Source organism: Zalophus californianus, chromosome 13 (assembly GCF_009762305.2).
Source record: "Zalophus californianus isolate mZalCal1 chromosome 13, mZalCal1.pri.v2, whole genome shotgun sequence".
NCBI classification, from domain to species: Eukaryota; Metazoa; Chordata; class Mammalia; order Carnivora; family Otariidae; genus Zalophus; species Zalophus californianus.
Genome location: NC_045607.1, coordinates 13,081,981 through 13,094,572, shown reverse-complemented (window position 1 = coordinate 13,094,572; position 12,592 = coordinate 13,081,981). Strand labels below are relative to the sequence as shown.

The 12,592-nt window shown below is 55.3% G+C and overlaps 1 protein-coding gene across 9 annotated transcripts in view; it reads left to right on the top strand.

Moving 5' to 3' along the window:
* Positions 1 to 12,592, top strand: part of LOC113934370 (DAB2 interacting protein) — a 188,510-nt gene that overhangs the window by 86,571 nt on the left and 89,347 nt on the right. For 8 of the 9 annotated variants that reach the window (XM_027615205.2, XM_027615203.2, XM_027615208.2 and 5 more), the window contains exon 2: positions 672 to 775. In XM_027615205.2, the coding sequence (XP_027471006.1) occupies positions 672 to 775 (104 nt within the window). Of the gene's footprint in view, positions 1 to 410; positions 428 to 671; positions 776 to 12,592 lie in introns of those variants that run through there. The other variant, XM_027615209.2, reaches the window with a different exon arrangement.

Here is a 12,592-nt window from a genome sequence, read left to right as displayed (position 1 = left end):
AGTATATTTATGTGCTGTATGTTGTGTGCTGTCTGACCATCCCCACTATCTGTTGCCCACTCTTTCCCGTCACTCCAAACAGAAACTCCTATCATTAAACCATACCCTCCCCATCCCGCCCACCCTCAGCCCCTGGTTACCTCCAGTCTACTTTCCATCTCTATGAATTCGCCAATTCTAGGTGTTTCATGTAAGTGGACTCATACAATATTTGTGTCTCGCTTTTGTTGCTCAGCGTGTTTTCCAGGTTCGTCCACATTGCAGCGTGTATCAGAACTTTTGTTCCTTTTTGTGATGGAACCACATTCCGTTGTATGGCTCTCCCACATTGCATGCGTCCTTTCATCTGTGGATGGACACTTGGCTTGCTTCCACCTTCTGGCTGTTAAGGAATAATGCTGCCTTGCACATTTGCATACAAGTCTGTGTATGTGTCTCTGTCCCTATTTTCAAGGTTTTGGGGTATATACCCAGGAGTGGAATTACTGGGTCATGCGGTAATTCTGTCTTTCACTTTCCGGGGGAACCGCCAAACTGTTTTCCACGGGGACTGTACTATTTTATGGGGACCAGTTGTCTGCTGTCCTGGCCAGGATGGGAATGACAGGAGGGCCTGACTGAGTGGCCTCAATTGCCCGTCCTCACCGAGCTCTGTCTCCCTCTGTTGACAGAGTCGCCCCAGGAAAGGCCAGGCTCCCGGCGCAGTCTACCCGGCAGCCTGTCGGAGAAGAGCCCCAGCATGGAGCCCTCGGCCGCTACGCCGTTCCGGGTCACGGTAACTATCTCTGCGTCACCATCGCTACCTGGCCTGGGGTGCTGCTCTGTGACCCCGCGGGCCCCCTTCCTGGAGCCTCACGGACCAGGAGAGCATCCAGCCTCCCTCGTTCTAGGTATCCGATCACTCAGCTGCTCCCCTCTCGGTGGCTCAGCCTGGGGGCCACGTGGGGGTCCCATCCTGTGAGGGAGGGGGCAGAAACAGGGGACAGCCAGCCCTGCAGCCATGGGGCCTGGAGCAAGCTGGCCGGGGGAGAGAGAGTCTAGTGCGAGGCCAGATAAACACAGCCTCACGTGCGCACACGCACACCGCGCTTCCTCAACCCTTAGGATGGCACCGTTTTTGTTTTTACATGTTAATATCTCTCACGTTACAGCCTGTGATGTGTCATAATTTAATTGCTATGTTGTTTTTTTTTTTTTTCTCTCTTGGAGACACAAAAGAATGCTGTATCTTAAAATTGATGATGTCTTGGAATTGACAAAACACGGCGTATGTACTTTAGCTGTTGATTTTCGTGGTCGCACCGGCATACGCCTTTTTCTTACAAGCCTAAACAACTTTACGGAGACAGAACGTGGTGACCCTTAACATCTGACTCTCTGTGTCCTTGCTGAGCACGCACAGTTTGGCATCCCTTTTCTTCCCCATCCAGCGTGTTACCATGTGCTTCTCGGTCCGGAGCTCTGTGGGCCACTGGAGGCACAGAGAATTAGTAGACAAGAAGTAGCAGCCACGGTCTCTTCCCCTGGGAACTCATGGTCTATGGTGGAGGTGGACGTTTGCATCCATCCATTCATTCAGCAGTTTTTATGGCCAGCTGTGTCCCATTCTTTCTTGGGACTGGGGCTGAGTGGGAGAAGCTGGCCATGACAGCACCAGCTAGACGAAGCCCCTGAACTTATGGGCTCACATTTTGATGTTCAGATTATGTGCTGTGAAGAAAAGCAGGCTGCTGTGATAGAGAAAACCAGGAGGGCTTCCTGGAGGTGGTGTGGTCGAAAGGTGATATTTGTGCCGAGGCCCAACGGATGAGGAGCCAGCCCTACAGGGAGCAGGGGGAAGAGGGTTTTGGGTAGAGGGAACAGAAAGGGCACAGGCATGGCTGTCCCCATGAGTGCAATATTGGGGCTCCGGGCGAGCTAGGAGTGACCAGCTGTTCCCCCCAGAGGCTGACTTTTGAGCTGGGTCTTGAAGGGTCAGTAGAAATTGGGTAGTCAGGGACAGTGAGAGAGGGAGTTCCAAGGGCAGTGAGAGAGGGAGTTCCAGGTAGGGGGAAGAACAGCTGCAAAGGCACAGAGGCACGCGAGAAATTGGTGTATTTGTGGAACAGCAAAATGCTCAGTGGGACTGGAGTTGAGGGGTATGGAGGACAGGGTAGGGGGTGAAGCTGGGAAACTGGGCTGAGTCTGGGTCAGGGGGAGCCTCAGGTGCCAGGCTAAGGAATGGGTCTTTCCCCAGGGCAACTGATTCTCCCACCTGTCTGTGTGTCATAAAAATGCTTGCAAAAGACATTCTTAGGCCCCCTCAAGATCTCAGAGCTGGGGACCAGGGGCAGAACCTGGATGCCTGCATTTTAACAGGCGCCCCCAAGTGGCGGTTGGGAGCTCCAGGCTCTGAATCAGCCTTGGGCAGCGAGGAGGAAAGGGAAGCCTAGGCTGAGAGTGGGTTCAGGGTCCCTCCCCTGGGTGTGGTGGGGGCCCCTGGGAGAGGGTCTCCAGCCTATAGGGAGGGCCAGCTGGTGACCCCTGGGTGACCCCAACTCCAGTCAACTGCAGCTGAGGTGGAGACCTGCCACTGGGGCTGAGCCTTCAGGGGCCTTAGGGAACGATGACTCATAATAAGGTAGCCACCTGCCTGTGCTTCCGGTCTCACGTTGGTGATTTTTTTAATCCTCAAGACAGCCCTGAAGCTGACTTTGATCACCCCATTTCACAGTCAGGAAAATGGAGGCTCAGAGAGGGGAAGTCACTCAGCCAAGCTCCAAAGGCCAATAAATGGTGGAGCCAAGATTGAGACCCAGCCCGTCTGACGTCAGAGCGCGAGCGTGCGCTCCTGGCTATGAGGAGGAGAGCTGTTGCCCGCGCCCCCCCCCCCCCCGCCCTCCCAGAGCCTCTCAGTGTGGCTTTTCCCCTTTTGAGCCCAAAGGCTTTTCCCTTTTGCTGCTCCGTTAGAGGTGTCAGCACACCTTGATGTGGCAGTCACTTGCCGGCTAGGCTTGGCGTCTTCCCTTCCCATGTCCTGGTACGGAAACCATGCATGGGGCAGAGCCAGCCCCAGCCTTCTGGGCCCTTAGGCGCAGGGACTCACGGCTCCCCCCCCCCCCCCCCCCCCCCCCGCATGGCCGGGCTCTGTAGGCTGGAAGGCGTGTTCCCTTGTCATTTTCCCCACTTCTCACAGTGACCCCGAGGGGAGGTACCACGAGTTGCTCCATTGCACAGATGAGGGAACCGAGGCTGAGGGATGTGAGGTCATGAAGTCATTTGCCTGGTATCACCCAGCTCCGGAGTGATGGAGCCAGGCCTGGATGCCAGGACTGTTGGACGCTCGCGTATTGTGTCCTTCTCTGGGCACCTTGGTCCTTTTCTGTGTGCAGCGGTTAAAGGAAAGGGATGTGAGGTGAGTTTCTTTTCTTTTCTTTTCTTTTTAAGATTTATTTATTTATTTAGAGAGAGCATGCACATGAGCAGGGGGAGGGGCAGAGGGAGAGAGAATTTCAGGCAGACTCCACGCTGAGTGCAGAGCCTGATGTGGGGCTCAGTCCCACGACCCTGAGATCATGACCTGAGCCAAAATCAAGAGTCAGATGCTTAACTGACTGAGCCACCCAGGCGCCCCAAGGGGTGTGAGTTTGTATCCTGGGCTGGTGCTCAGAGTTTGGAAGTGCTGGAGAGCTCAGAGGTAGGGATCTGGGTTCAAATCCTTGCTCTTCTGTGACCTGTGTGACCTCATTAGTCACTCAGTGAGCTTTGTGTCCTTATCAGTAAAATAGGGAATGTCCACCCTTCCTTGAAGGACTATAGTGGATCTTCGTGAGTCCCGGCGCATATAGGCCCAGATCTGACCCAGGGTAGACACTTGATACAGAAAATCCACCGCTGTCCTTGGAATTGTGTTTCCCTTTTTGGCTTTAGAACAGTACAGATCTAGGGAGGGTCAGAGTGGAGGGCAGAGGACAGGGTGTTTGGGGGAGGGTGGGTCTTGGGTGTTGGGGACACACTTGCACCCAGACCCTGTGAAGGACCAAAAGCACACCCTCTCCCCCTGCCCCAGCTTATACTTGCTCACATGCACTCCCACAAGCCACATCCTCACGTACTTGGCTGACTACTCTTCTGTGCATCCCCCCGAGGGTACTCGGGGAATATGGTTTTGCCTGGGGGAGGCAGGCGAGACAGCACAGGATATACTTGAATAACTGGTGTCTTCGCTGCCACCTGAAACTCGGGTGACAGGATGTCCCCAACTCTTACGGAAGTACCCCTTTGCAACCGTGTAGTTTAGTGAAGAAGCAACATGTTGTATTGTCTAGGACTTACCTCTTTACCTCTTCCGTGAAGACCAGAGCCTGGGAGGGGCTGGACTTGTGCGAGCTCACCATCCAGCTGGGAGTGTGCCACTAGGACCACAGGGTGCTAGCAGGCTGGTGTGTGCCCTGAGAGTTGTGGAGGGCCCCGGATGAGGGTAGGATGGGGAAGGAAACTGGAAGCAGGTGACCAGATGACCAGATGACCATCTCTGGCCTTCAGCTCTCAGGCTCTAAAGAGATGATGAGGCCGAGACTCAAACCCAGATCTGTCTTCTCTATATCAATAGGGAATCCTGGAAGGGAGAGAGGGACAGAGAGGGCAGGCAGGCAGCAAGCTAGGGGCCCCGTGTCTGCACAGACTGTCAGGCTGGGTCCAGAGGCCCTGCGTGGGCCCGTCTCCCTTTCCAAAGCCCAGGAACCCTTAGCACGGCAGCATGCTGCCCCCTGTCACCTGCCACTCCATGTTGGGAATTCATGGTTTGATTTGGGGGAAGGCAGTGATGACTCCTCCTGCCCTCCCCACAGGTCCCCTCAGCCCACCACCTTCCCCAGACCCAACCGCCCCTGGTGTAGGCTGGGTCCTTCCCCTCTCCCTCCTCTGCCCCCACCCTCTCCCATCGACCTTGAGGAGAGCTGGCAGGCCTGGGGTGTGGGAAGTGGCAGAGGCTCTGGGAAACTTGACAGCCAATTGATTCCTCCTCGGGAAGTTGAAAGTGGAGAATCGTGTTTGAAGGTTTAGCTGAAATTAGGTCTCAGGGCTATTTTTTGCAAGATGGAGAAGGAGAAGTGTCAGGGATGGGAAGGCCCAGGGGGTTGGCGGAAGCTGCAGATAAACTCAGTACCGGGTTGATTGCCGATGCTTCTAGAAGGGGGTCTTAGTTCCTTTCAATCACCTGCTTTTACTGGATGCTTATTTGTGCGCACCCTCGCTGGTCCTGGAGCTGTGATGAAGGCATGGCTGGGGTGCTGTGGGCACCCAGAACAAGGGGCAGTCCCTGTTGGCTAGGAAGGGCAGGAAGAATTCCTAGAGGAGGCTCAGAGGGGCTGAGTTTTGAGGGATGTGTAGGAGTTTGTCAGGAATAAAGGGAAAAGAGTATTCCAATTGGGGGCGACAGAAGCCATTCGGAACAAGCCAGTGGCCCCGTGGGGTTAGTATTGGGTGAGTTGGAGGCATGAAGTGGGGGCTGGCTGCAGAGGAAAGTGAGTGGGTGAAGGCTCTGGATTTTCCCCTGTGGGACCCAGGAGCCGCCAAAAGTGCTGGGTGAGAGTAGAGCCAGCAGATCTCTGGGATGTGGACTTCAGGATTCCCCAGCTACTTGCCCCTCTTCCCGCTCCAGCAGCTTCTCTCTCTGCACCTTCCCCAGATTTCAGCTGTCTACGTGTCCTGCCTCCACACCACCCTTGAGGGCTGTTGGAAATGATCGTGAAGCCTTCCCTGGACACAGGAAGGACTGAAGCTCAGAGAGGGGAGGGTCCTTTCCCCACGTCACACAGCATGTCTGGGACAGAGCCTGGAATTGAGCCTAGGTCTCTCTGTTCCCCCGATTCAGGGCTCCTCACGCTTGGCTCACTCCGGCCCTCTCTTCCCTGCAGTCGAGACCTTCTCCCCGCCTCCATTCGGTTTCCTGGGAGGAGAGGCTGAAGGGAAAGGGCATCTGTGGCTCCTGCCCACTCATCAGCACGCTGCCCCCTCCTGGACTGCCTGTCGCACTAGTGTCCCTTCTCAGCTTGGGCCGCTCTGGTTAGGCACTGGGGTCGTGGACAGAAAAGCTGGTCCGTCTCACAGATCAGATGAGCCAACGCTGTCACTGCCCACGTGGCACAGTGAAGGCCCAGAGAGGGGAGGCTTGCCTGGAATTCCTGTCGGGGCTCACTCGCCCGCTCCGGGCTGCCCTTGGCCCACCTCAGATGTGCATTCACGTGGGACACGTCTAGGTCTGTGGCCCCCAAGCCGGTGTGGGGAGGTCAAGCCATTGCAGCCATGGTTGACTGTGACAAGGCAGTGGTGCTAGACCCTGGATCGGGGTCCCACAGATGGGCGCCCCAAGCCCCTCCTCACAATACCTGGCTCAGTCGAGCCCTGTGAGCTGGAGTCTCCCAGCCCGGTGTCTGACAATGTTCCCCAGAAGAGAGGGTGGTGGAGAGAGCCTTCCTCCACCCCTGCCATTCTTGGAGCCTAATTGTTATTAAACTGTTCAAACCCAAAAGGAAAATTACTATCATTTTGGTGTGTGTGCTCACCTTCTGCAGGGAGAGGCTCCTTTCCTGCAGTGGGAATGCAAGAGATGGGGACATTGTCACAGACAACCCAGGGGCAGGAGCTGACCGCGGCAGCCAGGGTGGACCAGGATGCTCTTCGGGTCAGGGATGTGGGTGGGACGAGGGGCTCTTTGGAACCTCCTGAACCTGAGGTCAGGCCTGGGACTGTGGACGGGCTATGGTATTTGGTAGTGTTCGGAGGCTGCCGGCCCCATTAATAAATGGATGCTATCATTGCCTGAGTCTTAGCCTCTCTTTCCCCATCTGTAAATGGGCACAGGAGCCCCTTACTCACGGAGTGGCTGTGAGGGCCCAGTGCCTGGCACAGGGGAGATATTCAGCCAATGTTCACACCCTGTCCCCCATTCTGGTGGATGGGGTTCTCTCCTACCCGACACCTTCCCCCAAACCCTCAGGTAATCAGACACCTCCCTCCTCAGCCATCATCTGCTGCCCCAAGCGACATTGCCTTTGACAGAGCTTCTAGGCCTCAGCCCTGGCACCAGGAGGTGGAGGTGGGTAAAGTGATTCCTAAGGGGCGAGAGACCGAGTTCCCAGGTGGTGAGTACAGATGGAGGGAGCCGCAGATGTCTGCACAGGGCCGTCTCCCACCAGTTGGGGGCAGCAGAGGGCAGCGAGCGGCCGCCTGGACAGCCACTCCCAGAGGAGAGTTGGAAGTCCCAGAGGTTTGTGTGCCCCCCAGGGCCACAGGGCCCCAGCTGAGCTAAACTACTAGCCACGAAGCTCATCACTGGGTGGAGGGGAGAACTCAAATCAAGGAGCGCCTACGGACAGCTGGGCCTGCCACTGGTGGCTGAGCTGACTGGACCCGGGTTGGCCAGAGAGCTGGGGGACCCAGGAAAGAGGACCCTAATTAGGGACATTGGAGTGGGGCAAGGCCTGGGGCCAACGCAGCCTTCCAGCAGGAGGAGAGGCACAGGCTGAGGCCAGCCACCCTGAGTAGACACTCCATCATGACCATTCTCTGACGGTTTGCAGGTGTCTTGTTCCATCCTCACTAGGACTTTGGAAGGGAGCAAGGCTCGTCTTCTGGTAGAGGTGGGGTGGTGGTCAGAGCCTGGGCTGCAAGTCCCACTGACGTGGGTTCACATCCCGGCTCTGCCAGTCCCTGGCCATTTGTACAGTGTTGAAGTTCTTGCAGAGCCCGGCCCACAGCACCAGCCCGGGCTCTGCCCACCATGCTGCTATTCTCTCCATTTTGTAGAAGAGAACACTGAGACCCAGAGAGGGGCGGTGCATTGTCCCAGGTCACAGAGCCAACTGGGAATAGAGCTGGCATTGGAACCTGGGCCTCCCCGTCTCCCTGCCTCATCTGGTCTTGGCCCTGCCTCCAGCCAGCGTGGCCCCCGAGGGTCAAGAGGTGTCTGTGCAGGGCAGACACTCCTGGCTTGGAAGGGAACTGCTCCCCTCATCCCACCCCATCCCGTGGCCCCTGCAGGCTCTCTTCTGGGTGGGGGGCAGGAGAGTGGATGTGGGGGGCAGGGCTCAGATGCCTTCATTTCCCCACCCCCTCATGGTAGGAAAATGAAGCAATTGCCTCTGTCACATCAAGTGGCATTTGGGTTGGATTACAGACATAATCATCTCTGAGTCTTCGGGTGGGAATTGTTTCCAAAGCCAGGAGGCCCTCTTTGGAGGTGGCAGCATGACATCTGTTTCTGATACAAGGCCCTGCATTGGGATGAGTTACTTTTCCTGTGGAGTTGCTTCAAGAATGCCTAAAACAAGCCGTGATTGTTACTGCCCTGGCTCCAGCATCTTAGATGGTTGGGGGGGGGCGGTTATCCAGCCCCTGCCGCCAGTGCCCCCAGGTCTGTCCCAGCCTCAGGGCCCTCCTTCCTATAGGCTGGTCCTGTCCTCCCCATTTCGCTCTCTTGAGAGCTCCTCCCCTCCTCCGCACTCCCCTCACTCCAGCAGGCATCCCCTCCCCTAGGCCACAGACTGTGACTTAACCATCTACCAGACGGTGACTTTCTCAAGGGCAGCGACTGTTTCTGATTTATCTGAACCCTGGGCATTGAGACGGGGCCTCATTTGTGGTGGGCACCTGGATGGGCTTGTGCAGTGAAGGTGGATGAAAGAGACAGAGGCAGAGAGTGAATTCGGTGAGTGAGTGCTGGGTGGGGAGGGGAGGGGAGCAGAGGTCTTCTGGCTTCTGAGAGCCCCACTTGGTGTCTCTGGGGCCAAGCGCCACCCGTCTTGGGAGGAGAGGTCAGGACAAGTCACCCAGACCACCACAGAGCCCTGGCAAGGACACCGGCCCCTGTGAAATTGACCTTGACTCCACCCCGTGGGTTCCCATGATCCCTCAGGGGCAGGACTCCCAGGTGAGCCAGGCCTGCAGATGGTAAATCACCCAAGAGGAGAAATAGCCTATAAAATCCTCTCCCAAAACGGTGCGTTTTGTATCCTGTAGCGAAAAGGGCTTTTAAAAGCGTTGCTCACTCAGGTGGATTTATGGGGCTGCCACCCGCCTCTCACCTCTCCCTCCCACTATAACATTTACTTGTCCCTGGGGCTGGGGCCCCCTGGAGTCCTGTTGCTCCTTGGTGGCTCATGGTACAGGGAGAAACAGAATAGCACCTTTTCCCTGCCTTGCTGCTCAGGGGCTGCTCCAGGCCAGCTGGGTGCTTGGGGGCTGGGCGGGGAGGGTCTCACTTTCCAGCACAGAGCGGGAGTCCCCACCATTAACACCCTTCCCCCTGCCTTCCTAAAGGCTGTGCTGTCCAGAAGATCCCTCCCATTTGTTGTCCCCTGCACATGGGTCACCAGGGAGGGGAAAGATGGCATGCCCACACTGGGAAGGATTTAGACCTCAGCTAGACCAATCCCCTCGTTGTACAGATGGGGAAAGTGAGTCACAGAGAGGCTAAGATGCCTGCTTAGAGCCTCACAGTGTGGTAATGGGATTATGGAAGAGCTTAGGCTCTGGCAGAGACTATCTGGATTGACCCCAGCTCTGCCACGTCCTAGCTGTGTGACCCTGTGAAAGTTGCTTGACCTCTCTGAGCCTCCATTCTCTCCTGCACGTCAGCTTGTGAGGTAAGTCCTGTAAATCTCTAATACAGCGCCTGAAGCTTAGACAGGGCTGAATAAGTATATCTGGTTTACTCCTATTAGCATATTGGAACAGTCCTCATTATTATTAATAGCAGTGCTGGGTTTTGGACTCACATTCTTGACTCTGAACATGGTTTTCTTGCCACTCTGCCAGGTGGCCTCTGCTGAGAGTGTTCACTCATGCGGAGCGAGCGTACGGAGCATAGGACCCAGGGCCTAAGCACCGATGTCCGCGAGTCACCCCAGGAAGACTGGCCTGGTGCTGGGACCTCAGGCAGGGCCTGGAGGGAGGCAGAGGGAGAAAGTGGAGATCCTGCTGCAGGCGTGAGGCTCCCTGACAGACTCAGCCTCCCTGCAGCCAGGCGGCCCTCGGTGCCAGACTCCCCACCCCGAGGTCAGCGCTGGCCGGGGCTTAAAGAGCTGATGAAGTGTGTGGAGCTGTCCAGACCTCTGGGACAGGCTGATTATGCTAAGGCAAGTGTCGGCTAGCCGGAGGATTTATGGGGCAGTGAGTCACTCCCAGGCTGCTCTGGGTTATCACATCGCTTCCTGAGACCTCAGAAATGTGGGTCTGATTTCTGTTCACTGATGCTGCTCGGTCTTGGCCACTGTTACATGTCAGGAGGCCCTCTCTTGTCCCTGTTCCCTCCTCCTGCCTGCACATGCTTACCCTCTTCCCAACTGGATGCCCCCTTCGTCCTTCCTCTCAGACTTCCTTAGGGGACCCCTTGACCTGGGTGTCCTCTGCACTGTGTGTGTGTGTGTGGGGGGGGGTTATGCCCCATGTTAGCAGCCTGGGCTCAGGTGGTGGTGTGTAACTGGAGGTCAGAGGGACCTGTAATCACTCCATGGGGCTCCGAGGCAGCCAGACTTACAGCTTTCCTGCCTCTGCACTGTTGCCTGTGCTGTGATTCTGCCTGGAATTCTCATATGTGGCTTCCCTACCCCAGATAATCTTAGCAAGACCCCCCACTGCCTCACTTGCAATGTTTCTATTAGACTCTCAAAAGCTGCCTCCTCCAGCAAGCCCACCCAGATTGACTACAAGTGGACTCCCTTAAAAAACCTCCTGGAGCATATTCTCGACTTTCTCCTTTTTCTTTCATATCATAAATATTTGTTAATTAATTCAGGAAGTATTTAGGAATACCTGCCAGGCGTCCTGCACTGGGAACCCAGGCCACTATGGCCCCCACAATCCTATGAGGGAGGGAGGCATGAAATAAACACATGTATCATTACAACTGTGATAAGTCTGCAGAGTGACCTGGCCTAATCCCAGGGCATCTGATAAGCCCCTGAGGAGAGACTATGAGGAGAGACTGAAGGGTGTGCAGGATCCCCTGGGCAAAGGAGGCCTCTTTTCCAAGCTGTGGGAACAGCCTGTGCCAAGGTCCTGTGGCAGGAGGGGCTGGTAATTCCAAAAGTCCCACTGAAGACAAGGGGGTTGGAGCCCAGGGGATGAATCATGAGAGGCCTTAGGGGCCTTACCAAGGATCTAGGCTTCTATCCCCAAGCCCTGGGAGCTGTGGAAGGGGGTAGAGCTGGTCAGGGCAGGATCTGATCTGCTTTATCAAGGACCCCTCTGGATGCCCATGGAGAGTGGACAAGGAAAGGGAGGCAAGACTGGAGATAGCAAAGCAGCAAAGAGGCTCCTGGGAGTGTCTGGGAAGGGCCAGCACCACCTCTCCAGCTGGACTATGGGATCTTTGAGGGCAGAAAATCCCTTCCAGGACTCAGCACATGGGGAGACTCAAGGAATACACCCTGAATGAGCCTTGACCAGCTGTCTTCCCCATCAAAGGGGATTTGGGTCCCACAGTTTGCTTTGGTAAACTCCTGCCCTGTTTCCTTCTGGCTAAGGGCAGGGCTGGCTCCTGGTGGTCAAAGTCCAAGCAATAAAAACCATGACAATGACCGTGATGATGATAGTAGCTAACATTTACCGAGTGCGGGGAAATGGGCTAAGTTCTCTACATGCATGATCTCATTGACTTGTTACAACAACCTTGAGGTGGCTACTGTTGTCTTCCTCCTACAGAAATTGAAACAGACTTGATGGTTAGGTCACTGGCCTTGGGCCCATGGCCACTAAGTGGTGGAACCCTTTTCTACCATGCGTCTTGGGGGCGGAGGGGATGAAAAGTATTTGCATTTTACCTGCACATTCCTAGAGATTGAGGTAATCCTGGGACCTAGGTAGAGTTTCAGGTATGATGATGGCAGAAGGAGAAATGTTTGGGGCAGGGGTCTCCAGCTCTGGATTGGGGTGGGGCCCTGAAGAATAATTGCCAGGCTGCAAGACTCCCAAAAAACCACATGTTCAGGGAGCTGGGAAGGCCAATTTTCAGGGTGTGAGAGAAGCAAATAGGATGTCCTGAGATTCTGGTACAAAGTAAGGTCCTGCATGCAGATCAGAGGACCTATGGTAGCAACAGCTTTTTCTCCCCTTGGATCTGAGATTTGGGCTCCTAGCTCTTTGAACGGGGCTCTCTGGGCCACTTTCCCTTCCTGCTGTGGTTGTGAACGTGAACACACGCGGGCTGGTGTTTGGCCTGTGGGTCGTTCTGTGTGTGCCTGGTGACAGCTGAGCATGTATGTGTATTTGTGAGCTTTTTTTAGTGTATCTTTATTTGCCTGTTTCACGCCTGTGTGTGTGATCGTCAATGTGCTCGTATGTTTATGTGTGTGTATCTGTGTGTGGTGGTGGTGAAGAGACTTGTATGTTTACCCATGCATTTTTTTGTGGGCACACCCCCCCTTCTGTGTCTTTGTATGCATGCATGTCCTTGAATTTGTGTGCGTTTCTGGCTGTGTGCATTTCTCCATGGGAATGTGTTTAAGTGTGGTTAACCAATGAATGTTTAATGCAAGAGTGACCCTTATGTGCCAAGGTTCGGCCCCCTGCTGGTTCTCATGGCTCGTGAATTGGTTCTTTTTTGTGTGAC